Source organism: Hemicordylus capensis, chromosome 5 (genome assembly GCF_027244095.1).
Source record: "Hemicordylus capensis ecotype Gifberg chromosome 5, rHemCap1.1.pri, whole genome shotgun sequence".
Classification (NCBI taxonomy): Eukaryota; Metazoa; Chordata; class Lepidosauria; order Squamata; family Cordylidae; genus Hemicordylus; species Hemicordylus capensis.
Genome location: NC_069661.1, coordinates 221,336,026 through 221,360,453, shown reverse-complemented (window position 1 = coordinate 221,360,453; position 24,428 = coordinate 221,336,026). Strand labels below are relative to the sequence as shown.

General features: G+C 44.7%; 2 protein-coding genes across 3 annotated transcripts; one reads left to right on the top strand and one right to left on the bottom strand.

Moving 5' to 3' along the window:
* Positions 1–1,631: 1,631 nt before the first annotated feature.
* On the top strand, positions 1,632–12,639 carry HMOX1 (heme oxygenase 1). The gene is made up of 5 exons (XM_053251534.1): positions 1,632–1,950; positions 2,131–2,251; positions 7,214–7,705; positions 9,165–9,273; positions 12,038–12,639. Exons 1-5 carry the CDS (start codon positions 1,931–1,933, stop codon positions 12,172–12,174), a joined length of 879 nt encoding a protein of 292 aa, XP_053107509.1. The 5' UTR covers positions 1,632–1,930; the 3' UTR covers positions 12,175–12,639.
* Positions 12,640–13,076: 437 nt separating this feature from the next.
* LOC128327950 (uncharacterized) lies at positions 13,077–24,425 on the bottom strand. Of its 2 annotated transcripts, none has more exons than XM_053257365.1 (2): positions 24,348–24,425; positions 13,077–15,191 (listed from the first exon to the last, which is right to left on the bottom strand). In XM_053257365.1, the coding sequence occupies exon 2, from the start codon at positions 14,942–14,944 to the stop codon at positions 13,550–13,552; it is 1,395 nt and encodes a 464-aa protein (XP_053113340.1). In that variant the 5' UTR covers positions 14,945–15,191; positions 24,348–24,425; the 3' UTR covers positions 13,077–13,549. The 2 variants fall into 2 exon arrangements, with proteins under 2 accessions (XP_053113340.1, XP_053113339.1); XM_053257364.1 differs by lacking the exon at positions 24,348–24,425 and adding an exon at positions 24,170–24,275.
* Between the last annotated feature and the right edge of the window lie 3 nt (positions 24,426–24,428).

Sequence of the window (24,428 nt, the reverse complement as noted above, 5' to 3'; positions counted from 1 at the left end):
GAATAGCCTCATTGTGAAGTACTGTGTCTGCTAAATGGGCTGAGTCAGGGCTGAGATACCTTTTGAAGTGGTGACTCTCTTATATTTAGCAGATGGAGAAAAACAGCTCCTATCCACCCCCAACTCTGCATTTCTCCAGTGGCTGTTTGCTGGTGTCTACCTTGTTCTCTTTTTTCTTTTTCTTTTTATTGTGAGCTCTTTGGGGGCAGGTAATCCTATGAACTGCTTTGACAAATTTTTGTTAAGAAGCATAATAGAAGTATTTTTAATAATACTGAAATAACTCCTTAAGAAAGGCAAGTAGAAAGTGTGCACATTACTTTTTGAATGATTTTCTGGAAAGCATACTTACTTGGAAGGAAGTTCTATTGACTTCAGTGAGACTTATTTCCAATTAAACATGATTAGGATGAACTGTTCGTGTTAGGTCTGAAAACAACCTCAGTTTGTAAGACGGAGATAATGCCACCACCATGGCCAGGTTCAGAACTACTGCAGAATTGAGGGTCCCGTGGACCCGCGGTTCCATGCACCCGCTTCCCCCCGCTCTCCCATCCACGTTCGGACCTAATGCTGTCTCGAGCGAGGGAGGAACTTCCTCCATCAATTCTGGTTTGTGGGAAAGGCTAACTGCACTCCCAATCTGGATGTAATAAAGGTGCCACCGGAATACAGTTTATGGTGGCATAACTCACTACAAACCGAAGGCGATGAATGGAGTTAGAGGAGGAAAACCACGAGTCCATTTTTTCTTTTAACTCCAGTTCCCCAGGTTCGGACATTCAGCTAGCAAAACTGGAGGTGAACGGACCTCCAATTTTGTTTTTCGTCTGAATCTGGCCCATCTGTTTGCTTTGTGGGGATGGTGTGACACAAATAAGTTGCACATGATCACCGAGACACTTACTTCATAGGATCAGGCTATTAATGAGAAGGGTAATGAATTTTAGAACACTGTGCAGAGATCCGGTTGGCGGGGACTAGAGGGAGGGCCCTTTCAGTTGTGGCCCCTTAGCTTTGGAACGCCCTCCCTGAAGAGCTTCACCCTGCTCCCTCCATGTTGTTGGTTTTTAAAAAAACAAAAACTAAAAACTAAAACACATCTATTTAAAGAGGCTTTTTAATGCTCCATCTTTGGTTATATCTGGTAGGTTCTTTAGTTTATATAATTCTCAATTTTTAGCTTTTAAAACAACTTTTAATTTGAAACTTAATTCTGATTATGGTTTTAGCCAGACTTTTAACTCGTTTACTTAATCTGGTTAGTTTTATTACTTTTATTTTACATTGTATCTATTTTATTGTTATGAGCTGCTCCGAGCAGTAGTGTACTGGGGTAGGGTATAAATATTTCAAATAAATAAATATTTTAAAACAGCTACACAAAATATTAACCTTTTCCCCTCTGTTGGCTTGTCTTTGTACAAAAGCCACAGCATATACTAACCAGAATCATGAACCCTATTGATATCCTATACTTAAGAATATAGGTTGGGACTGTAGGGAAGTACAAGGGTTAATCAGCCTGGGCAACGTGCCTAGCATTTTTTTTTTTTTTTAAGTCTCTTGATATCCTGTTATGCTTGGTTGTCAAGATGCATCAAGTGACTTTCCTTCCCTCCCCAGAGGAGGAAGAGGGAGGGACTGAGCTTCCGTAGTAAGAGGAGAGGAAAATTGAAAGAGAAAAAAAAATGCAAGAGAGGTTTGTATGTTGCAATACAATGAGAACTGTACACTGAGCAGGTCAGATGTTTTCCGGGCTGGGCACGTGATCTCAGGATAAAAGTATAAAGAAAGATGCAGGAGAAGGGCTGCCTAACTCAGAAGGTTCTCAGACTCTGGAGAGAAGGGAACAAGACACCAAAAGCCAGAAGGAGGAAAACATAACAATTACAGAGGGGGGAAAGGCAAGAAGAAAGAAGAGAGAAAAATGACACAGTACTCTGAAGGGTGAGTATGGATTTGGAGACTGACATTCTTTTGAATGCTCTCTCCAGGCAATTGACAATTATTTCTTTTCCCCTGGAATGTTTCTTCCTTTCATAACTCCCCACAGACTTATTTGTATGTAAGAGGCCTGTAAGATGCTTCTCAATGCTAACATTTCCCCATCAATCACTTTCCCTCCAGAACGCCCCGAGACCTGTCTGAAGCCCTGAAGGAAAGCACCAAAGATGTGCACGAACAGGCAGAGAACACAGAGTTCATGAAGAGCTTCCAGAAGGGACAGGTGTCACTTCGGGAATTTAAGGTACCCGAGTTCCGGTTCTGTTGGGGTGAGCAGTAAACAGAATGAATTGTCACTGCAAGTCATGACTTAGATGCTAGGAAGCGAGACTAGCTTAATAAATGAATACAGTATCCAGAAATAGAGCCTTAAATTTCTGCTTTGAGTTTCCAGTTTGAAGAACTTCACTGATAGGCTTAACAATTCCTATTAAGGCTACAATGTGTAATTGATTAGTCAGATCCATTTAAAACATTTAATAAAAACAATCATAGAACCACTGATTAGTCAGAACAGATATATAGCTCTATCTGGTTAATCAGTAATTCTGCATTTTTTAGTCAGTTGTAAGTTATATATATACTGACATCCTAACTAAATTTAATCATAGAAGTCCCATTGAAATTAAGTTATCTTTTTAATGTCAACAGGACCACCTCAATTCTAAAGTTTAATCTGGATCAGCCATAATTTTTAATACAACTACATATAAAAGCAGCAGATGGCAAGCACTATCTTAAGTGGCCTTCTCCCCTTTCTCTCTTATGGGAGTGAATGTCTCTCTTTAGATGACCCTTGATAGGATGCATGGGTCACCTAAAAACAAAAGACAAATGCTTGTTGTTCCTGACCTATTGTTTGTATTAATGTGCACATATAATTAAACTAAAGATGCAATAGTTGATCAACTAACATTTCTTTAACTGGGCAGCCAACCTTAATTCTTATAGACACTTCGTTCACATGGTTATAGTTCTCTTTTCCTGCATACAGCTCAAGAAACTATCAATTCAAATTGGCTAGCCAGAGTATTTTATAAGTTTTGTTAATTTATTTATTTAAATTATATTTTTATATCGCCTTATATAAAATCTCAGGGCAGTTTACAATTTAACCAAACACTAAAACCTAAACATCACATTAAAACAAATTAGAAGTTACCATCAATAAACTTTAAAACATCATAAACTAAAAGCCTGATACAATAGGTGCATTTTCAAAAGTAGTTTATAAACTATTGGAGATGGGGAGATTCTGATTTCATTTGGGAGTGTGCGCCAGAACCCCAGGCAACCCTAGGAAAAGTCTGGTTTGGGGTTGCCACCAAGTGAGCCAGTGGTGACCACAACCATATCTCCCCTGATGATCTTAATAGGTGGTGGGGTTCATGAAGAAGGCAGCACTCTCTTAATTATGTAGCTCTAGTAATGGATTGTGTTGGATTTGCTAGGAACGTAAGCCAAGCTGCTTCTTCCCAATCAAGAACAGTTTTGCTTCTTTTCATATTCAGAAATAGTCTACCCTCCCCCACTTACCCAATCAGCCCCCAACCCCCTAAGACCTCCTTTCCTTTAAAGCACATACTGGTGGTGAGAGCAGTACTCTGGCTGTGAGAGAGAAAGATGGAGGGTCCATCTCTCCCTCCCCATTTGGCACGCACTGCTGATGTACTCTGTAGTGTAGAAATGGAGTTTCTCAGAGGGCTACCACAATGTTGGTAGCCTTAGGGGACAACTAAATTTCCCAAGTGCCCAAGGGCCTACAGCAGGGCCATGGCCCGATGACAAAGCACTGAGGGAGAGAACAATTGACCTCCCTCTTATACAGCTGGGATACCAAAGTGTGGTTTGAAGGGAAGGAGTTTGGGGGATCCAGGGCTACTTGAATGAGCCAGGAATTTTTGGCTCAAAATTTAATACAAGACAGAAAAGAATTCAGAAGCTTTTAATATTCGCCTATTCCTCCAGGTAAACATTATGAGCTCTCAAGCCTGGAGAATTTCATTGGCATCTCTTGGCTTCCCTTTTCCTGTACTGTGGCAACAATGGGCTTGATCCAACCAACCTTATGCACATTTCAAGTTCCATTTATTCCAATGGGAGACATGCTTAATCTTCTCACAGATATTAATGGGACTAGCACACCAACCCTAAGTGTATTTCCCACTTCCTTTCCAATTTGGAGTGGTCTTGCAGGTGTGTGCCAGAGCCAATGGTACTGGTTAATTAAATGCTGATTATCTGAGCATTCTTTACCACAGTCCAGTAGAACCAGCTAGAAATAATGACCAAATGCCAGTAAATAGGGCACAGATTTTAAGAAGTCAACAGGACAAAGACAATTACAGCAATGGTGAAATAACTTGTGAGACTGGTTCAGGCGGCCAATATAGTAACAGCTACTAAACATTTAATATTGCCTGGAGGTTTCCGTTCTGAGTTGATCAGCTTTTTCCAATTAACTAGTTCAACTAGGTGGGGAGGGAAAGCATAAAGATTAATCTTAACATCCCATAAAAGATTCAGTCCATAAAATCCTGGAATTACAAGTAGAAGAGACTTTTTTTGGTAAAGAAATGCAAAAGCAAACACAATATTAGGGCCAAACCACACAGGATACAAGAGATTCATCATCATATATATTCTGTTGTATTTTTAAAGCCTAAAAATAGCTGTGGGGAAGAAGGTGAAGTGGCATAGGGGGGAAAGATTTTAACTCTTCCCCGTGCTATTTTTGAATTGAAGTCCTCCCCTGAAGTTGCTAATACTGTCACTGGTGGCGGGGTGGAGGAAAGGCATGAACAATACAGGAACCTGCTCCCCCCCACCCCACCGCCAGCCCCTGGCCACTTCCAGTGGGGCTAACAGAAGCTTGGAGAAGCAGTGCTGGAGAGGGGGTGGTGGTAGTTTCAATCCTTTCCTTATGTGGCTTTCCTCATTGAAATTAGCCCCCAAAGTTGCTATTAGTGTCACTAGGGTGGAGGGGATTGTTGATATACTTTGATGGATGATTGCTAATCACCCAGAGCCTCTGTGAGTGAGAAAGACATATAGCTTGGCCGCCCTCAGCAAAAAGAGCAACTTTATGTCTCACAAATCAAAACTGTCTTAGGTCAGCTTTTTAGAGGTCAATTATTCATGCACCTGAGTTTTAAATGTTTTCTCTCAGGCTCTGGGTGATTAGCAATCATCCAACAAAGTACATGAAAAATTGTCAATCAAATAGTTCAAAATAGCAATTGACGGAAACAGGGCTGCCTGGGACAAATGAAATAATTCTACCTCTGAATAGCCTGGTCTAGGTGCCATGGTTAAATTTCTAAGCAATGTTCTCCCTGGCACCAGGGATTTCCCAGCCTTGATGCAGAAGTTTTATTTATTCCAGTGAAACTTATCTTCCATGAACAAGCACTCTTGAATGTGGAATCTGCAACATTTTCTCAAATGGCATGCTCTGGGCAGTCTTACTACATTTAACCAAATCTTTCTTAGAATTTCCAGCAATATTTACAGTGGCTGACAGCCAGACTAAATTACTCCTGAGTAGTCCTATTTAAATTAAGTAGTCCTTTCGAGCAGCTTCCGAATGATACTATTGAGTAACTTAGTCTGGATGTCTGCCAGTGTTTGTTTGTTTGGTTTTGCAATACTGTTTGGTACTAAATGTACTCATGATTAGAGTTTGTGAAGTGGCAGTGTAGAAGTAGGAACTACTCTCTGTACAGAGGAAGTAACCAGTAACCTTGATGGGTTCAAAACTATTGACTTCATTAGCAGTGTTACTAGTAAGTCTTTGCTTTTTCCAACTACTGTCAGCCTGTCATCACACATACAGGCCTGGAAAAACAAAATGAATTCCACTACATTAATGGAGAATGCTTTTAGCCCAGATTTTTTGACTGGTGAATATCAATGCAGCTTTAATATGTAGTTAAAATGATGATCAGAATGCTTGCCTAATAAGGCAACCCAGCTGTATGAAGATTTACTGAAGAAATTTTTAAACTTGAATATTCTAACATTGGTAACAACCCATGAGCAGAAGGAACTGCCCTTGATGTAATCCAGGACAGCTACATTCTGAAGGGGCGGATTAGACATATGAAGCTGTCTTAGACCATCGGACTATTGGTTCATCTGTTTGTAAATTTACATTGCACCCAAACCATTTTATGTCAGAGGTTCCCAATCGGTGGTCCTCCAAATGTTGCTGAACTACAACTTGCATCACCCCCAGCCACAATCAACTGTAGCTGGGAATCATGGGAAGATGAACCACCCAGTATGCAGCCATTTTAAAGAACAGCTGCATCTTACATCAGTGCTTAATACAAGCTGCAACTTTGCCAGCATAACACCATTTCTAAAAATAATTAACTAAATAGCCCAGAAACAGATCACCTATCTCAGGGCTACACAACTTCAGACCTCCAGCTGTTTTTGAACTACAGCTCCCATCTTCTCCAGCCACAGTGGCCAATAGTCAGGAATGATGCAAGTTGTAGTCCAGTATCTGCAGGAAGGCCGAAGTTGTAGATCAGCCCTGATTTATCCAGTCCAAGTCATCCAAAGTGCAACAAGACAGCTTTGTCTTCACTTCTCCCCTTGAGTGATCGACAGAAGTAATTAACCAATCACAGTTTCCCATGGTATGGAGAAATGGCAGAGCACCATCTACTGATAATAAAAAAAATACAGGTAGACAAAGGTAAAGTGTGCCGTCAAGTCGGTGTCTGGCACCCACAGAGCCCTGTGGTTGTCTTTGGTAGAATACAGGAGGGGTTTACCATTGCCATCTCCCACACAGTATGAGATGATGCCTTTCAGCATCTTCCTATATCACTGCTGCCCTATATAGGTGATTCCCATAGTCTGGGAAACATACCAGTAGGGATTTGAACTGGCAACCATTGGCTTGCTAGTCAAGTCAATTCCCTGCTGCGCCATTAGGTGGCTCGACCAGGTAGACAAAGGTTATCCATAATATCCTTGTAGACAGAGCTAAACTGGATATTATTGGCCTCTTCCACATCCCTGAAATGATAAACCTGGTAGCATCCAAAACATGCATGGATCACAAATATGTACAACATATACACAATAAGAACATAGACTATTCTATAGGAGATTCGAGGGGCTATCTTGTGTGGTTAAATAGATACCTTGGAACTAAGCTTTCCTTCCCATCCTCTATTCCTTGTTTCAGCTGTATTTAGCATCCCTGTATTACATCTACTGTGCTCTGGAGGAGGAGTCTGAGCAGAACAAGAACAACCCAGTCTATGAGCCTGTTTATTTCCCAGCTGAGCTGAATCGCAAGACTGCTTTGGAGCAAGACTTGGAGTACTTCTATGGTCCCACATGGAGGAATGAAATTCAGTGCCATGAGGCAACTCAGAAGTATGTAGACAGGATTCATCACGTGGGCCAGCATGAACCTGAGCTCTTGGTGGCCCACGCATACACCAGATACCTGGGAGATCTGTCTGGTGGTCAGATTCTGAAGAAGATTGCACAGAAGTCTCTCAAGCTGCCCAGTACTGGAGAAGGACTGGCTTTCTTCAGTTTCCCTGGAGTCACCAACATCAGCAAGTTCAAGCAGCTTTATCGAGCTCGGATGAACAGCATACCCATGGACTCTGCTACCAAAGAGAAAATCCTCAAAGAGGCCAAGAACTCCTTCCTGCTTAATGTAGAAGTGAGTAACTTGCTAACTGTGCCCCACCACCATGCAAATTGCAGCAGCTATCATGAAAGTCCTGGTGACATTTCAGTTGGCAATCCTGGGAGATGAAGAGGATTTGTAAGAGTTGCACTGAGCTTCTCCCACTTGGAAATTATTTTTGCAAACTGAAATGGTAACAGTGACACAGTGAGGTCATTCACATAATCAGAAAGTGTGTTCTGCCTGGGTTTGGGAGCTGTGTGTGCTGTGCTCCCAAATTTCAGTTGTGTTGAAGCAAAGTAGGAGGAAAGGTTACCCAGGTTTTCCTCCTTCCTTGCTTCCACACAACTGAAAACTGGAAGCACACAAAGCTCCCAAACCTGGGTAGAACACAGTTTTTGATTGGTGAATGGCCTCATTGTCTCTTATTCAGACCAACCAACCACCACAAAGCAGTGATCTAGCTTTCAAGTTTCTCAGACCTCTTACTTAGGCCTAATGTTAAACAAAAGAAAGAAAGAGGTAGGGGCAAGAGAAGATGTATGTAATCACTAAAGAAGACCACAACACTGAACAACCCCCAAACAATTCAGGGAGCGTGTAGGTTTATTGGCGGGGGAGGGGGGAGGAATCCAAACAGAAACAGTATTGTAATCTTTCTACTGAATCTGTCTAAATTGTTGTTCCCTGACTTTTTTTCCCCTTCTGGCTCCACAATCAGCAATATAGCCATTCAGAATTTCAGTTTGGTCTAATTGTTCCCTCAAAGTTCCAACTTGAACCTGCTTTTGTTGCTACTGCCATTTTTAATCTAAAATCAACATTTGGCAGGGAGCAAATTTAAAATTAAATAATATGCAATAGATTTATGGCATGTTTTCTGAAGGAAGTTGCAACCCCATTTTTAATTTATTTTAATAATGTCTTGCATCCACAAGTGAGACCATACACTATTTTCTCTACCCCCTCAATGCAGAGCCCTCCCCTGCCACCCATGCAACAACCAATAGTGTTGCCGAGGGTCTCTTGATGCTGATGAGTGATGGAGAGGGGAGCAGGCTATAGCACTTGCAGTAAGTGGGAGAGGTGGCAAAAAGGCATTTGCTTGCACCATTGCATGAGAGCCACTATAGATGGTCATTTGTTTGTTTTTAATCTGAGGGCTTGCATTGGTACCCCTTTTCCCTTTCCTTGCAGTTACTGGTGCTGTACCTGCTCCCCGCCCTCCCGCTACAACTTTCACATACATGGATACAACACACACACAAACACACTGCACACACAAGCACAAGTATCCACAGTCTGCTTTTTCTGTGCACAGTAGCAGATTCTTGATGTCTCCCTACAGGATGTTTCAAAAGACAATAGGTGCCTAGGAGGATCAAAGGTCCTTCTAGGTTTGCTAAAACACCTCTTTACAAAGCCTTAATAGATTCAGTGAATAAAGGAAGAAAATGCTTCTTAAAAATTCCTTTGCGATCCATCTTCTCAGGTGTTCAAGGAGCTGCAGAGCCTGGCCAGTCAGAAACGGCCACTGGAGAACAACGACCTCATACAACCAAAATCACAACTTCACACAAGAGGAAACAACAGAACACAAAGTAAGAGCTTGTTTAATCACATCTTAATCACACCCACTCCTACAATTGCATTGCTTATATTTCCCGTGGACCTTTAAGTAATAGAAAAAGGAGCAATCCTTTATTCCCCTCCCCAGCTTATGTAATGTATACTCTCGTTGCAAGCCGAGCAAATCAGCAAGTGGAACAGTGTGTTGCTTGGGGTCAAACTACACATTATGTTAAGCCCATCATTAAGAAATGGGCTTTAAAACAGGAAGCACCTCTTATGAAAAAGCAGTCGTGAGGGACCCAATCAGACTCAGGACCATGGTGTGATGGGGAAAGGGTTCATGCCTTGCCCTTGAGCTGTTTTCCTGCTGAATTCTCCCTCAAAGGCACTATCTACTAGCAAACAGTTACAAATAATGGTTGTAAGTGGGGGGGGGGGGGACTTTCAGCCGGAAAACAGTGCAGGGAGGCAGTACCATACCTTTCCCTGAAGTCCTGATTTGGACTGGCGGGCCCCCACAGCTGCTTTTTGAGGAGGCACTTATGAAGCAGTTTAGGTTTATAATAAGTGCATAGCCCTATTCAGGCATTAGGTTCAACACTCATGAGTTTACAGGTACATGTGGACCTCATTATCCACAGGGGTTCCGGGACAACAAGTCATGGAGTGAATGGGAATTGGGGGGGTTAGGTTCTTGCAGTGCAAAAAAAAAGTCTGAAAAATGGCAAAAATAATTGAAATAATCCATGGGTCTCCCGTCCAGCAATGCCCCCACCCCCAACCGCCAATTCTCCATGAACAATCATGGGGGCGGGGTTCTTTTTTTTCTCAACAGAAGAGCCACAAAATGGTGGCTGGAAATGACCCCAGAGGTAATTTCCAGCCACCTAGGCACTGCGGATATGCAGGTTTTAACCCTTTTGTATCCACGGATATGGAGGTCGAGTGTCTATTCTCTGACAGCAGATACGCAGAACTGCAAATAGCAGTACTGCAATTAACAAGGTCCACCTGTACAGCTATTCACAAGTTGTTGTTGTTGTTGTTGTTATTATTACATTTATATCCTGCTCTTCCTCCAAGGAGCCCAGAGTGGTGTACTACATACTTGAGTTTCTCTTTCACAACAACCCTGTGAAGTAGGTTAGGCTAAGAGAGAAGTGACTGGCCCAGAGTCACCCAGCTAGTATCATGGCTGAATGGGGATTTGAACTCGGGTCTCCCCGGTCCTAGTCCAGCACTCTAACCACTACACCATGCTCTCTCACACATTTGGCACAGGTACAGGAGTACACTTCCTATCTGTACCATGCATTTGATTGACCAGTATCCAGGCTCACTTTTTTAATGAACTCAGCTATAGTTCTTCAAACACAAGTATGTGTACAGACATCTGTACATTTATGCAACATGATGTCTGAATAGGGCTTAAGAGACTGGTTTAGACAGGATGCAAACCACTCTCTTAATGACAGGCTTAATACAACATATAGTTTAGCCCTAAATATACCTCTTCACTACAAACTTAAATTGCTTTGTAACCATTTTAGCTAACATAGCCTTTCCCCAAATAATCCAGCTGTGAGGATGCAGAGAATTCTCCAACAGAGATCCCTAGCTCTTCTTCACAGAATTGCAATTCCCAGGGCTCTTTGGTTGGAGACATACAGATTTCAAACTGGTGTACAACTGTAATATAAACCGCCCTGAGCCATTTTTGGAAGGACGGTATAGAAATTGAATTATTATTATTAATAATAATAATATAGACCAAGGGTGGTTACAGATTAGCTTTGTACTACCCATCTGCACCTGATGCATGGCAAAAGGCTCCTTGCCAATTAGCAAGACAATATCTTTCCTTGGATGTCCAAAATAACCGGAATGGAGACCTCAACCTGGTGTAGCCTGGCCATCTGCATGGGCTTCCCCAGGCAACAATGTCTAGTAAAACCTCACAGTCGCAAATGGCACAAAAACGAAGTCCTTTGTAAGGGCACATCCGTAGGACAACCCTCACATGTTGATGCCTCAACACACAACAGGAAATAAAAGGAAGCATGTACTAAAGAGGGAAAGAAGCCAACTTTATGCAGACTTTCTGTCCTATGGACTCCGTTACCTATGCTGAACCCACTGTTTCCTTTTTTCCTGGGAAGGTTGCCAGTGACTGGTATGGAATCAGCTTTGGTGTAGTATGGCTTGTGGGAACTGGCTGCACAGAAGGAATGGGCATTTTTGAAATATGTAGTTTTATATAGCTGCTTCCACTCCCCCATCCTTCTGTCCAACATCCTGGTATTTCTGCATGACAGAGCTTAGCTATGAAATTAAGCACAATCAAAAGAGTCTCTTTGGTGACTGACCTGTTATGGAAACTGCCCATTTCTAGTATCCCACCCCACATTTTAAGACTATGTTCACCAAGTAGTTTTCCATGTTGTTGGAGCAGCCGCACACACGCACACTCTAGGGCCGCACTATTATCTTTCCATATTGCTTGCCTTGCCTGAACATTCTGCTCAAAGTTAGCTCCTGTCAGCGATTGATGAAATTAGCAACATGACTGCAGTGTTCCCTCTAACAGGGATTCCCAGATGTTGTTGACTACAACTCCCAGAATCCCAAGCTGCAATGGCTTTTGCTTGGGGAGTCTGGGAGTTGAAGTCCACAACATCTGGGAATCCCCATTAGAGGGAACACTGGACTGGAACAGTAGAAACATGTGAGGGGTGGGTGAGAAGCATTTCACATGGCTTCCAATCTGACAAGTTTTCGTGTCTCTTGATATAGGTTCAGTGCCCACAAAGGAAAGTGACCGGACACAGATGAGGCACACGGACATGCTGCCCAGCACACCAATCATCCGTTGGGCCCTTGCCCTTTTCTTTTTGGCAGCAACAATTGGTGTGGGCATGTATGCCATGTAAACAGACTGGATCTCACATATCTTTCACCAGCGCCTGCTCTTCCTACACTAACAGCTCTGTTCCATTGTGGAAGAAGACCTGCTTGGATGCCCTGGCTTAGATGACCCGAGCCTGGCCATTCTTGTTTTACTAACCATATAAACTCTATAAACAGTTTACATTCAAAAGCTTGTGTTGGCAACGTTTCTCTCAAGAGCCTTATGGTGCGCCTTTAAATAAGGAGAAAGCCACAAAGACTAATAACTTGACCGCTGGGCTACTTGAGGAGTAAGTGCTACTTTTGGTTCTTTGTCCAGTGTTTGTCTTGTACGATAGTCAGATACTGCACTGCATGCTTCTCTTCATCCCATGAGGCAAAGCTTTGCTGAAAGAAGTTTTAAGTTATATGTTTGTTACTAAAACACATTTGTTTCCAGTTTGACTTCAGCAATCAACTTGGGGGGAGGGGGGAGGGAAAAAAACGCTTTGCATTTGTAACTTGTGTTAATTTATATGGTCAACCATTAAACCTCCCTGACTACATTGTGTACTTCTTGATTCTTTTCAGAGCCAAGGTGCAGAGTGTTTTTTTCTTGCTTTACCATATTGCATAATGCAAGACAGGAAGCTAGCTAATCCAGGCTCAATCCTAAACATAACTAATTCTTCTGGTCATGGGCTGTTTGATCTTTATGTACCATGTTTTCTTCTTTGAAAGACACCAATCTTGGTGAAATCCCCAGAAAGCTACAGTTGCGGAGTGGGGGACAGGGAGGGGAGCCTGTATAGGAACAATGTGAAGGGGGAAGCAGTTGTCAAGCAGCAGGCCATCCCGTGGGGGGAGCAGGCCAGAGCAAATGGGAACTGCTCTGAGCCATTTTTGTAAGGGTGTTACCTGAGCAAATGACCATTGACACGGATAGTGAAAGAGACAAAGGTTTATTTCTCAGCGCTGAGGACGACCCCCGGTGCCTCTTGGCAAAAGTCCAGGGAGCGTGCCTCTTACAGACTAACAAGAGTTTATAAAGCTTTTTCTCCACCCCTTGGCATCAACATTCAGCCAATCATGGTATAGGAAAGTTTACATACTTTCTGGAAAGTTCCACTCCATATTTGGTAATACGTTCTTTGCATAGCAGTCTTATCTATCCTACAATACACATAGCAGAATATGCATAGCTCATCTATAAGAACACAGTGTCTAACAGCTACTCTAAACAAAGAGATAAGATCCTCTAAGTCGACTAGGTTGAATCAACAAGTATCAAGGATCAGTTCACAGCAAACACAGCAAACAAAGCTGAGTTACAAATAACTTGCAAATACAATTTCCACTTTTCTATTCATGCCACACATGTCACATCTCCCCCCTTAAGAACCTTCTAATTACCAAAATTCAAGGTTCTTCCTCAAGCCTCCTTAATTCTTCATTGGCAATTTTCATATACATAACTTTGGCATGCGTTTGGGCTATACCATGCATCGTGCGCTGAAGGTGATTAGTTGTGCATTGCAACAGAAAGGGAGCACAACAAATGCACAGTAATACAACTATTAGGGGACCTAACAGGCTCATCAAAATTCCCTTAACCCAATCAGTTCCCGGTAACCAGTTCCAAAGCCCAGCAAAAGGGTTCGAGGTGCCCGACTTGTTATTGGCAATTAGGGATTTTAGGTGAGTAAGCTCATCTTCAATCGTGCGATTTAAATCATGATAGTGTACCTGACAGCCGGAGGAGCCCACTACAGTGCAGAATCCTCCACTTTTAGCTAACAGAAAGTCTACTGCAAATCTAAGCTGCATTTGGTCCTGGTGGAGGCCCGCTAGTTCCTCCTGGAGGTCTCGAACTATACGACCAGTAGCATTGATGGTCTTTTCTAAACGGCATGTGAGACCAATAACAGACCACCGTTTTTCTTGTGCTATAATTCCTGGATAAGAGCCAAGAGTCAGGAACCCAGTAAACGAACCTGCCATAGCCCGCCCTCCTGAAGAGCCCTCAGAGAGTTGAGGTCCTATGATGACCTCATCTTGGCACTGCGGCCCCATGACATCCCTTCGGGCTCGTTGCAAGCTGGGGCGGGTTGTTATCGGTGGCACAACCTGTACTGGAAGCGTCAGGTAGCCCACTGCCGCGCACAGATACTGGCCAGGATGATAATTCGTGGCTGTGGAGTTAAAGAAAAACCATAGATTGGGGTCCTTGATTTGCCATCCGCTGCAAATGGAAGCCCCGGAGAGGCCAGTCAAGTTGGGCATGAACATGGGGAAGGAGGTGTACAAATCATCTAGAGAGCCATTCAAAGCGGTTACATTAAACACGTAGGAATTATTATACTTTCCATGCAAATAAAATCGATCAGTACATCCTGAGTAATTGCCTGCGTCTTTCCTCCAGTGGTCCACCTTTTTATGATCTTTCCATTTGTTATCCCAAGTGCCAGAGTTATGGCAGCAAAAACAAAGGCCTGGGAGAGCACGACGATACCGCAGAAGACGGAATGTCGTTGCATTTAGTTCTTCTGGGGGGTCAGTGAATAGCATGGACCGTTTAAGGTTCTGCAAATGGCCTACAATGGTTTCCGGGCTATTGATGGGGGTGGGCAAAAAGGACAGGTGGGATACAGATAAAGGGTGCTCATATATCAAGGAGACATTGGTTCCATAGATATGAAACATATAATACGCGTGCCGGACCCACATGTTGGGGTGTGATATAGGAGCCAAAGGCAAGGCTTCAGTAGGCACGTGGAAAAGGTAAAGGAAATAGCAAAACAGGATAACTCTCATGGCGATGCTCGTTGACCCGTGCGATGACGTGCCTCTGTTTACCTAGTCAGAGGCAGCAAGGGTATCTTGCCCCGTGCGAGGACGTGCACCCGTTACCGGTAGGGTGTAGCAGGGGGTTCTTCTTTACTTCACGGTGTCTTCTGGACTCTATTGATTCTAAACCTGAGGCCCCCCTTAGGTTCAATCTCCCAATCCTCCGGGGGGTCAGCTCTTTTCACCCTGGTATAGTGAATCCAGGTTTTGACACCTGCACATTTTAAAGCAGTTGGTGTTACCAGCAGTATCTGGTGAGGGCCTTCCCAACGGGGCCTAAGGGGTTCCTTCTTCCACTTTTTCACCCAGACCCATTCTCCGACCTCAAAGTCATGAATTGGATCTATAATTGGGATGGGAACCCTTTCCAGCAAATGCTTGCGCATGTGAGAGAGCATTGCTGCCCATTCAGCTGTTTTTGTCTCATATAGGTCCCTTTCCCCCTTTAGTACTGGCGAAGCCCTCCCATACATTGCTTCAAACGGGGTAAGTTTGTCTTTCCCCATTGGCGTGTTTCTCATTTTAAACAATACATAAGGTAACAGCGTCACCCAATTCAGTTGGGTGAGTTCAATCAACTTAGTCATTTGATCTTTCAGAGTTCGATTTGCCCTTTCCACTTTTCCTGAACTCTGAGGCCTCCATCCTGTGTGGGTTTTCCATTCTATTCCCAGAGACCTTGACACCATTTGTACAACCTTTGACACAAAAGCACTCCCATTGTCTGAATTGATTTGAATCGGCAACCCATACAAAGGTAGGTGGTCATTCAACAAGTGCTTGTGCACTTTCAGCCTTGCACGGCTTTGCTTCCACCCACCCGGTTAAAGTGCAGACTATCACTAACAAGTATTTATATTGTCCACATTTACTCATTTCAGTAAAATCTACCTGAATTATTTCCATGGGTCCTATTCCTACTGCCACATTCCCCTGTTCCCGGGAGCCTTGTGCTCGCGGGTTAACCTTTGCACACGTTGTGCATTTCCTCGCAACCTGTCTGGTGTACAGAGACAGGTTGGGTGCATAATATTTCTTCCTCAATAGTTCATACATAGCTTCTGCCCCCATGTGTGACCCCTCATGTAATGCCTTTACCATCCCTAATATGTGTTTCTTTGGAATTAACAGCTTTCCCCCTTGCAGCACCCAGGCCCCTTCACTCTTGTTTCCTCCCATTGCCTCTGCTGTTCTCTGGTCTTCTGGTTCATATTCCCATTCTTCCTCCAACTCTGAAAGGGGTGGGAACAGAACAGTCATGATCAAAGTCTTGTTCCTAGCTGCTTCCTTTGCCGCTTTATCTGCCCTTTGGTTCCCTTTGGCTTCTTCAGTGTTTGTCTTCTGGTGTCCTCTACAATGTATAATTGCCAATCTTTTAGGTAACAATACTGCTTCCAAAAACTGCAAGATCTGTTTCTTATATTTGATTGGCTCTCCCTTTGAGTCCACCATTCCCCTTTCACGGTAAAGTGCAGCATGTGCATGGGCAGTGTTGAAAACATACTTCGAATCTGTGAATATATTACAGGTTTTTCCTGTGGCCAGTTCACATGCTCGGGTTGCAGCTATTAGCTCTGCCAGTTGAGCTGACGTTCCGGTTGGCAGGGCTTCAGCTTCCAGGCTTTCATGGTTGTTTACAATAGCATAGCCTGCCTTCCTCACTCCCTCTTCTACAAAGGATGACCCATCTGTCCAGAGCTCCATATCTGGGTTGCTAATCCTGACTGCTCGTAGGTCTGGTCTGGCTGCCCAGGTTTCCTGTATTAAGATCCAACAGTCATGTCCTGGGTCGCTTCCTTCACTCGGCTCTGGCAAATATGTTGCCGGGTTTAAGTTTAGGCTGGTTTCTAGTTTGACTTCTGGGTCTTCTAACAACATCAGTTGATACTTCATCAGCCTGGACCCTGTTAGCCATTTAACGGCTCCCTCTCTGAGTAAGGTTTTTACAGAGTGCATTGTCGCCACAGTAGTTTCACTGCCGAATGTTAACTTCTTAGAATCTTGTAAGAGTAGTGCTGCTGCTGCTGCAGTGCGGAGGCAAGGCGGAAAACCTCTCGCCACGGCATCGAGCCTTTTAGACAGGTAGGCACAAGGTCTAGTTGCTGGACCAACTTTCTGGGTCAACACTCCCTTTGCTATTCCTCCTTGTTCAATTACATATAACTTAAATGGGCTCTTGAGATCTGGTAGACCCAGTGCTGGACCTTTTGTAAGCATTTCTTTAAGAGTGTGAAAAGCCTTCTCTTCCTCCTCTCCCCAGTCCAGAGGGCCTTCGCCTCGTACAGCATCATACAGGGGCTGTGCTATTTGTGCGTATCCCGGAATCCACACCCGACAGTAGCCGGTCATTCCAAGGAATGTTCTAAGTCCCTTCTTCGTCTGGGGTTGATCAATGTGTACTATAGCTTGCACTCTATCCTGGGACAAATATCTCTGTCCATTTTCTAGCCGAAACCCCAAGTAGTTTACTGCCTTTTGTACTAGTTGCGCTTTGCTGCGAGAGACTTTGTAGCCACATCCTCCTAGGTGTATAAGGACCCTTAGGGTTAGGTCCCTGCATGTCTTCTCATCAGGTGTAGCCAGCAAGATGTTGTCTACATACTGCAAAATGGCGCTGCCCTCGGGTACTGGGATAGATCTTAAATCCTTCTCAAGCGCTTCTGAAAAAATTGAGGGCGCGTGGACAAACCCTTGTGCTAGCCTGGTCCAGGAAATTTGAGTTCTTTTTCCCGTATCTGGACCGACCCAGGTGAAGGCAAAAATGGGAATGGATTTCTCTGATAATCGTATGATGAAAAAAGCATCTTTCAAATCCAGGACCGTATAACAAACTGCTTCTCGTGGTACTGAACTCATAAGAGTATATGGGTCTGCTACTAGAGCTGCCATTGGTTCTACTCTGGTGTTTACTGCCCTTAAGTCTTGCACCGGGCGATATTGTCCTGGAGTACTCTTTTCCACTGGATACAGTGGGGTATTCCACGGGCTTCGGCATTCTGTTAAGACCCCGAGGTCTAAGAATTCCTCTAGTGTATTTTTAATTCCCCTTCTCTTTTCTGCCGGGATGGGGTATTGGGGAATATTTATAGGCTCTGCTCCTGGCTTAACTTGGATCCATACTGGTGGGTGGTTCCGGGCCATTCCGATCCCTCCGTTCTCTGCCCATACCTCATGATCTGGCAGGAACTCTGAGACCTGTACCATCATTATTTGGGTCTCAGGTGTTGCTGGTTCGGAATCTCTCCCTAAGTCCCACCAGGCTTTCCACCTCCCTGCTTTTTCCTTTGGCATTTGTATATTACACTTAGGGGGCAATTTTAAATTACAGGTGCCATCTTTCTGAAAAGTTAATGTTGCTTGTAATTTGCACAGAATGTCTCTTCCCAATAAATTCATTGGACAGTCCGGAAGCCAAATAAACTCATGATGGAACGTTTCCCCATCTATTTTGCAGTCATCTATCCGGAAAATCGGCCGCAGACTTGACACTCCCGTGGCTCCTTGAATGGGTAACTTTAAGCCAGTCTCGCAGCCCAATGGTTTCTGGATTATTGACACTGTAGCTCCACTGTCCAACATAAATGGTGTAGCCTTTCCATTAACCTTCATCTGTACCATGGGCTCGGGGGAAAGGCTCAAAGGTCCCGATCCCGGCCCCCCTCAGTCTAATTGGCCTCTGGTGTGCAACACGGCTGCCGCCCGCTGCCTGTCTTCCCATCTTCGAGTTCCTCTTATCCCCTCCTCTTCTCCATATCGTGGTGTGCGTCCCTTCTTTGGGCATTCCCTCTGCCAATGCCCAAATTCCTTACAAAATGCACACTGGTCTTGCGACAGTGGCATTCCGCGTCCTTGTCCTTGCCACTGCCTTCTTTCTTGCCCCTGTCCCCGTCCTCTTCCTCTACTTCCAAATCCTCCAAAACCTCCTCTCAATGCCACAGCCATTGCGGTAGCTGTTCTTTCTTCCGGAGGATCACGGTTGGCATAGACTTTCCAGGCCAAACCCAGAAGCATTGACTCGTCCATGTCCTCCGCTTCCTCTCTCTTCTGTAACTTCTTTCTAATGTCTTTCTGTGCTTGGGCAATGAAGGTCATATTAATCTGTCTCCTATTGGCCCCGTCATCTGGGTCTATAGTAGTCCATTGCCGGTAGGCGGCTTTCAGACGTTCCATGTAATCCCCAGGGGTCTCATCTTGTCCCTGTATGACTTCGGCCACTTTGGTCAGATTAATAGTCTTCCTCCCTGCCATCTTCAAAGCTGCCATCACCAACTTCTAATAATTACCATGAGGCTCTTCATCTTTCAATTCCCACTTTGGATCAACACACCATGGGTACAATTTCTGAACCTGTTCCAGGCTCATCTGCTCTGTCTGGGCATAAGCCTCTTGCATCTTTCTATAGTTGTCCAAAACCTGGCTTCTCTCATCTGGGGACAGCAGGGCCTTGAAAAGGGTCTGCACATCTCCCCATGTGGGCCGATGGGTAGCGAACAGGGTTTCAAACAGACTAATCATCTCTCCTGGCTCCTCACTCAATGACTTAGTTGTTCTTTTCCAATTAATTAAATCACTTGAGGTAAAAGGGACATACTGGTATTGTTTCTGGTCAACCTTTCCTTCTAGTATTCTGGTCACCCTTACGGGAAAAGCTGAGAGTCCCTCTTCCGGGTCTTCCTCTGAACTCTCCCCTCTTATCTCTTCTGCCTGCTTCGCCTTCTCCACCTTTTCGGCTTGGCGCGCGGGCAGATCTCTCAGTTCCATTTGAGTAGGCTCAACTGGCTTTTGTTTAACTTCTGGGTAAAGGGGTCTGTAGGGCGGAGGCATCTCCTCCTCCTCACAGGGTTCTGGGTCTACTTCCTTCTTCTTCTGAGGCAATGGGGGAGCCGATGGTGGGACAACGATCCCCCTGGGTACTGCATTTTGTCTTTGCCTATTTCTTTTCTTAGATCGGTTCACTACATATGTCCCTACCGCTTCTCCTCCTGCACACCCTTTACATTTCTTAAGCCAAGACGGTTGTTCCATGACATTTAACATCCACTGATCGATGTATGGATATTGATCTGGATGGCAGTCTGTCACGGTCTTATGGACTTTCATAATTAACTTTAAATCAAATGTTCCCTCAGCTGGCCATTCAGGCTCTTGGGCTGGCCAATCCTCAGTACAATGTATTTTTAACCACCCTGGAGTGGGGCGGGGATCTCCATAATCCCTGTCAAAGCCTTTACTAAAGTTTTCTAACATGCATTTCAGCGGGGTGAGTTTCGAACCTCCCCCACCCATTTTCAACCCTTTTTCTTTTCTCACCACTCTCAAACACAGACACAAAAGGGAAAAGGAGGTCGACCAATTGGTAAGGGGTCCAATTAGTCTAGACGTTTGTAGGAAGACACCAACACCAGATTCGCGCCGCCTGTTTCAGTTCACTCCCATCGCCGGGTTTATGAACCTAATAGGGCGTCCCGCCTTGCCAGTGACAAGGTCCACACTCAGTTTAGGTTTCCCCTAATGGGTCCCCACGCAAACTCTCTCCACAATCACTCAACATTCATCAACTTTCCACCCTCGACCTCCCAGATACGCCCTTCTCCCAGGGCAGCCCTTATTCCAGGGCGAGCCGTTGCCGTTAGCGAGACGGTGTCCGCCGCCCCTCACAGTGGCTCGGGTAGACTGGACGACGTTCTACCCCAAGGGGGACTTCAACCAGAGGGACTTCAGATGGTGAAACCCTCCCCTCTCGGACCCATCCGGGACTTCAACCCCTGTGTCCGAAAAGCCCTTACCTGTCCGGACACTCCTGCGTTGTGTTATGTCTCGTTCCGCACCCAGTCAGGAAGTCGAGTCTGGCTGCACGCTCCGCGAGTTTCAAGCCTCTCCTTCCAAACAAAGGAAGTGGCGCCGAGGGGGTCGTTCCTCGCGGGGCAGGAAGACAGACTTCGAGTCCACTTCGGGTAGGTCAACTGACCAGCTTGACCATCCGAGTCGGTCACGGCACCAGAATGTTACCTGAGCAAATGACCATTGACACGGATAGTGAAAGAGACAAAGGTTTATTTCTCAGCGCTGAGGACGACCCCCGGTGCCTCTTGGCAAAAGTCCAGGGAGCGTGCCTCTTACAGACTAACAAGAGTTTATAAAGCTTTTTCTCCACCCCTTGGCATCAACATTCAGCCAATCATGGTATAGGAAAGTTTACATACTTTCTGGAAAGTTCCACTCCATATTTGGTAATACGTTCTTTGCATAGCAGTCTTATCTATCCTACAATACACATAGCAGAATATGCATAGCTCATCTATAAGAACACAGTGTCTAACAGCTACTCTAAACAAAGAGATAAGATCCTCTAAGTCGACTAGGTTGAATCAACAAGTATCAAGGATCAGTTCACAGCAAACACAGCAAACAAAGCTGAGTTACAAATAACAACTTGCAAATACAATTTCCACTTTTCTATTCATGCCACACATGTCACAAGGGTGGTATATAAATCAAATCCAATCAATCAATCAATGTAAGCATGAGTGGGGCCCCAGCCATGTCCCTCATGTTGAGGGTCATCGTCATTCCACCTCCTTTTCTGTGCCCTTCACCAGGTTCTCTGAGCCCAACTTGTAGACAGATCACTAGGTGGAGGGCTTGCAAGAGAGAAAGCAAGCCCTCCATCTAGTGACCTGGCTGCAATTCGAGCTGGGAGCGTGGGACAAGATGCTGGCTGACCCAGCCTCACCTCCCTCATCCTTGTGTGTGCGCCACCCACCACCACTTTTGCTCATTGCACAGCTGGGCCAGCCCCTCCTTCCTCACCAGCTGCGCAGCACTGCCTTACTTTCTAGGCAGGCTGTGCGGCAAAGGTAAGAGTACAGATCCATCGCGGATGGCAAGGCTCTCCCACCAGCTGCAGTTGCTCTCCACTTTTAACACCCCATTGCAGTCTGCCTAGAATGTAAGGCAGAGAGCTGTGTGATGGGGAAAGACATGGAGAAGTAGCAGCCATGGGGGAGGGGCCAGGAACGGGGCTCCAGATGGCATGGGGCAGGGGGCAGCTGCCCGTTTCGCCCTACTCAAGGACGGCCCTGCCTCACGGTGCCTTTTGATCTTAAGATAATTGCTTGGTGACCATAAGTGTAATGTTTTTGCCTGCTGAACACACCAATCCATGCCTGTCCAGGATTTGTTCCCATTTTGCTATATGCTGTCTTGGCAGGAGCTATTTTACCATGAGGAGAAACTGCATCACTCAGTAATTATTATTGTATTAAAATAATTAATATCCCACCTTTCTGTCTTCATCTGAGGCACTCAGGGCAGCTCACATGAAATCAAGTATCCTCACAATAAATAAAGCAAACAAAAACCAAATCAAACTCAGCAAACACAGAACACCAAATCAAGAAAAACAAATGAATACAAGGGAAAAAAATAATTACATGTCCAAACCAGACAAAGAGCTGACAGAAAATAAGGTGCTTAATCTGGAGCAAAATGTCATTAAGGAGAGGGGCAAGAGAACTTCAGGTGACAGAGCAACAGAAAAGGCACTTTCCCATCTTCACACTAGCCATGCCTCTGATTTACTATCTTCCCATGTTAAAAGAAGTACAATGCAGCTTTAATCTACCATTTAAAAACAGCAAAAGACGGAGATTGATTGATTGATTGATTCATTCATTCTATTTCTCTACCACCCTTCCAAAAATAGGCAGCAAGTTCCAGAGATGTGCACCACCACTGGTCTCTGGTGTGCACCAGATGTATCGCAGAGGCAGAACAAAGAGCGGGTCCCCCAAGGCAAATCTATACGCTCTGGCAGTCTCATATGAGAGCAAGTAATGTAACCTACTCTGGACTATTTAGGGCTTTAAAGGCCAAATCCAGCATTCTGAATTCTGCCCAGAAGCAAAAGGACAGCCAGTGCAGCCTGTACAATATAGGTGTGACATGGGACATTCATCTGGCCCTTGCCAGCATTCTGGCAGCCACATTCTGCACTAGTTAGCTTTCAAACTGTTGTAAAAGACAGACCCATGCAGAGCACCTTACAGTAGTCAAGCCCAATAAGGGACAAACGGACCAGGTCCGAGCCCAGATAGGGCTGTAACTGGCACACCAGCCTAAGTAAAGGCACTCCTCGCCACAGCTACTATTTAGGGACAGCTACAGTACAAGAAGCATCCCCAAGCTGTGGAGGTGATCTTTCAGCAGCAGCACAACCCTACACAGGATAATATGGACATCTCCAATCAGACTTCAGAAGTCTCCATGGCTCTGATATCACAGTTTTCCACACCCAGCTTTTAGCTTGCATCTCCTCTGGAATGGAGATGTGCATTCACACATGGGCCATATTTACCCTGAAGTCCCTGCGAGCTATCAGGGAGCACTTCATGCACAATTCGGGGTTTTCATTGTACATTAGAGTGTAGCCCGATTTATATCCAGGGTAAAAAGAATCCACTGTTTGCATCAGTTTGGGGGGCAACTTCGAACTTCCAGTAAAGGCTCACAGTAAATCCACAGTAAAGCCTGCTGTCTGAAAACACTCCCCTATGCAAAGCTCTTTGGATCAGAAAGCCTTGTGTCCAGAGATACCAAGATGTCTGCACACATTCTTCTGTTTTCTTGCAGTCAGAAAACAGGCTTAAAACTTGCTGGGGTTCTCCCAGTAACATCAAGGCAGGTTCCCCCAGCAGAAGACAGTTGAAATACTCCAGTCCTAAGCCACTTAGGGCTTCAAATACCATATTTTGGCATTGTTGTTGCCCATCTATAATCAAATTGGTGTCATTGGCTACTAAGGTCCAGAAAAGAGAATAGCTCAGTCCAGCAACACAGCAAAGAACAACACCATCTTTCCTTTCGTTTTTCCCCTTTAACAGGGCTATTTTCATAATTTTAACCACACAACAAGCCTGGTAATGGTTGCATCTCATAGCAGAATGGCAAAGCAGTAACTTAAAAAAAAAAAAAGCGGGTGGGGGAGGTTTTTCCAGCATGGAAGATGTACAGTTTTAGGGAGAGGATGCACTTGTTGAATTGCCTTTTAAGCACTGCATAGCAAGCAGGCAGAAATTCTGCGAGCGCACTTTCATTTTCCCCATCATTTCGTATCTTTCTTGCTGAGAAAAGCTCTACCCATTGCAGGTATGAAAGCCATAGAAATATAACTTAGCAACCATCTCTACTTACAAAGGGAAAGAACTATGCAGTAAGACTGATATTGTCTCAACTCCTCACTCGCCAACTCTCAGCCGCCATATTTGGTCTTTCTCTTCTCTTCCCCTGAATCCCGTCCCCTTCAAGGTTGGGTTTTTTTGGCGCCAAAAATGCGTTCTATATTACTTATCATAAAGGGGCGGGCTCTTACCTCAGCCTTCTCCAATCGGCTTCATCGCCCGCTGTCATCGTTCGCTCCGTTCGGACAGGACGGGCTTAGACAGTTTTTGCC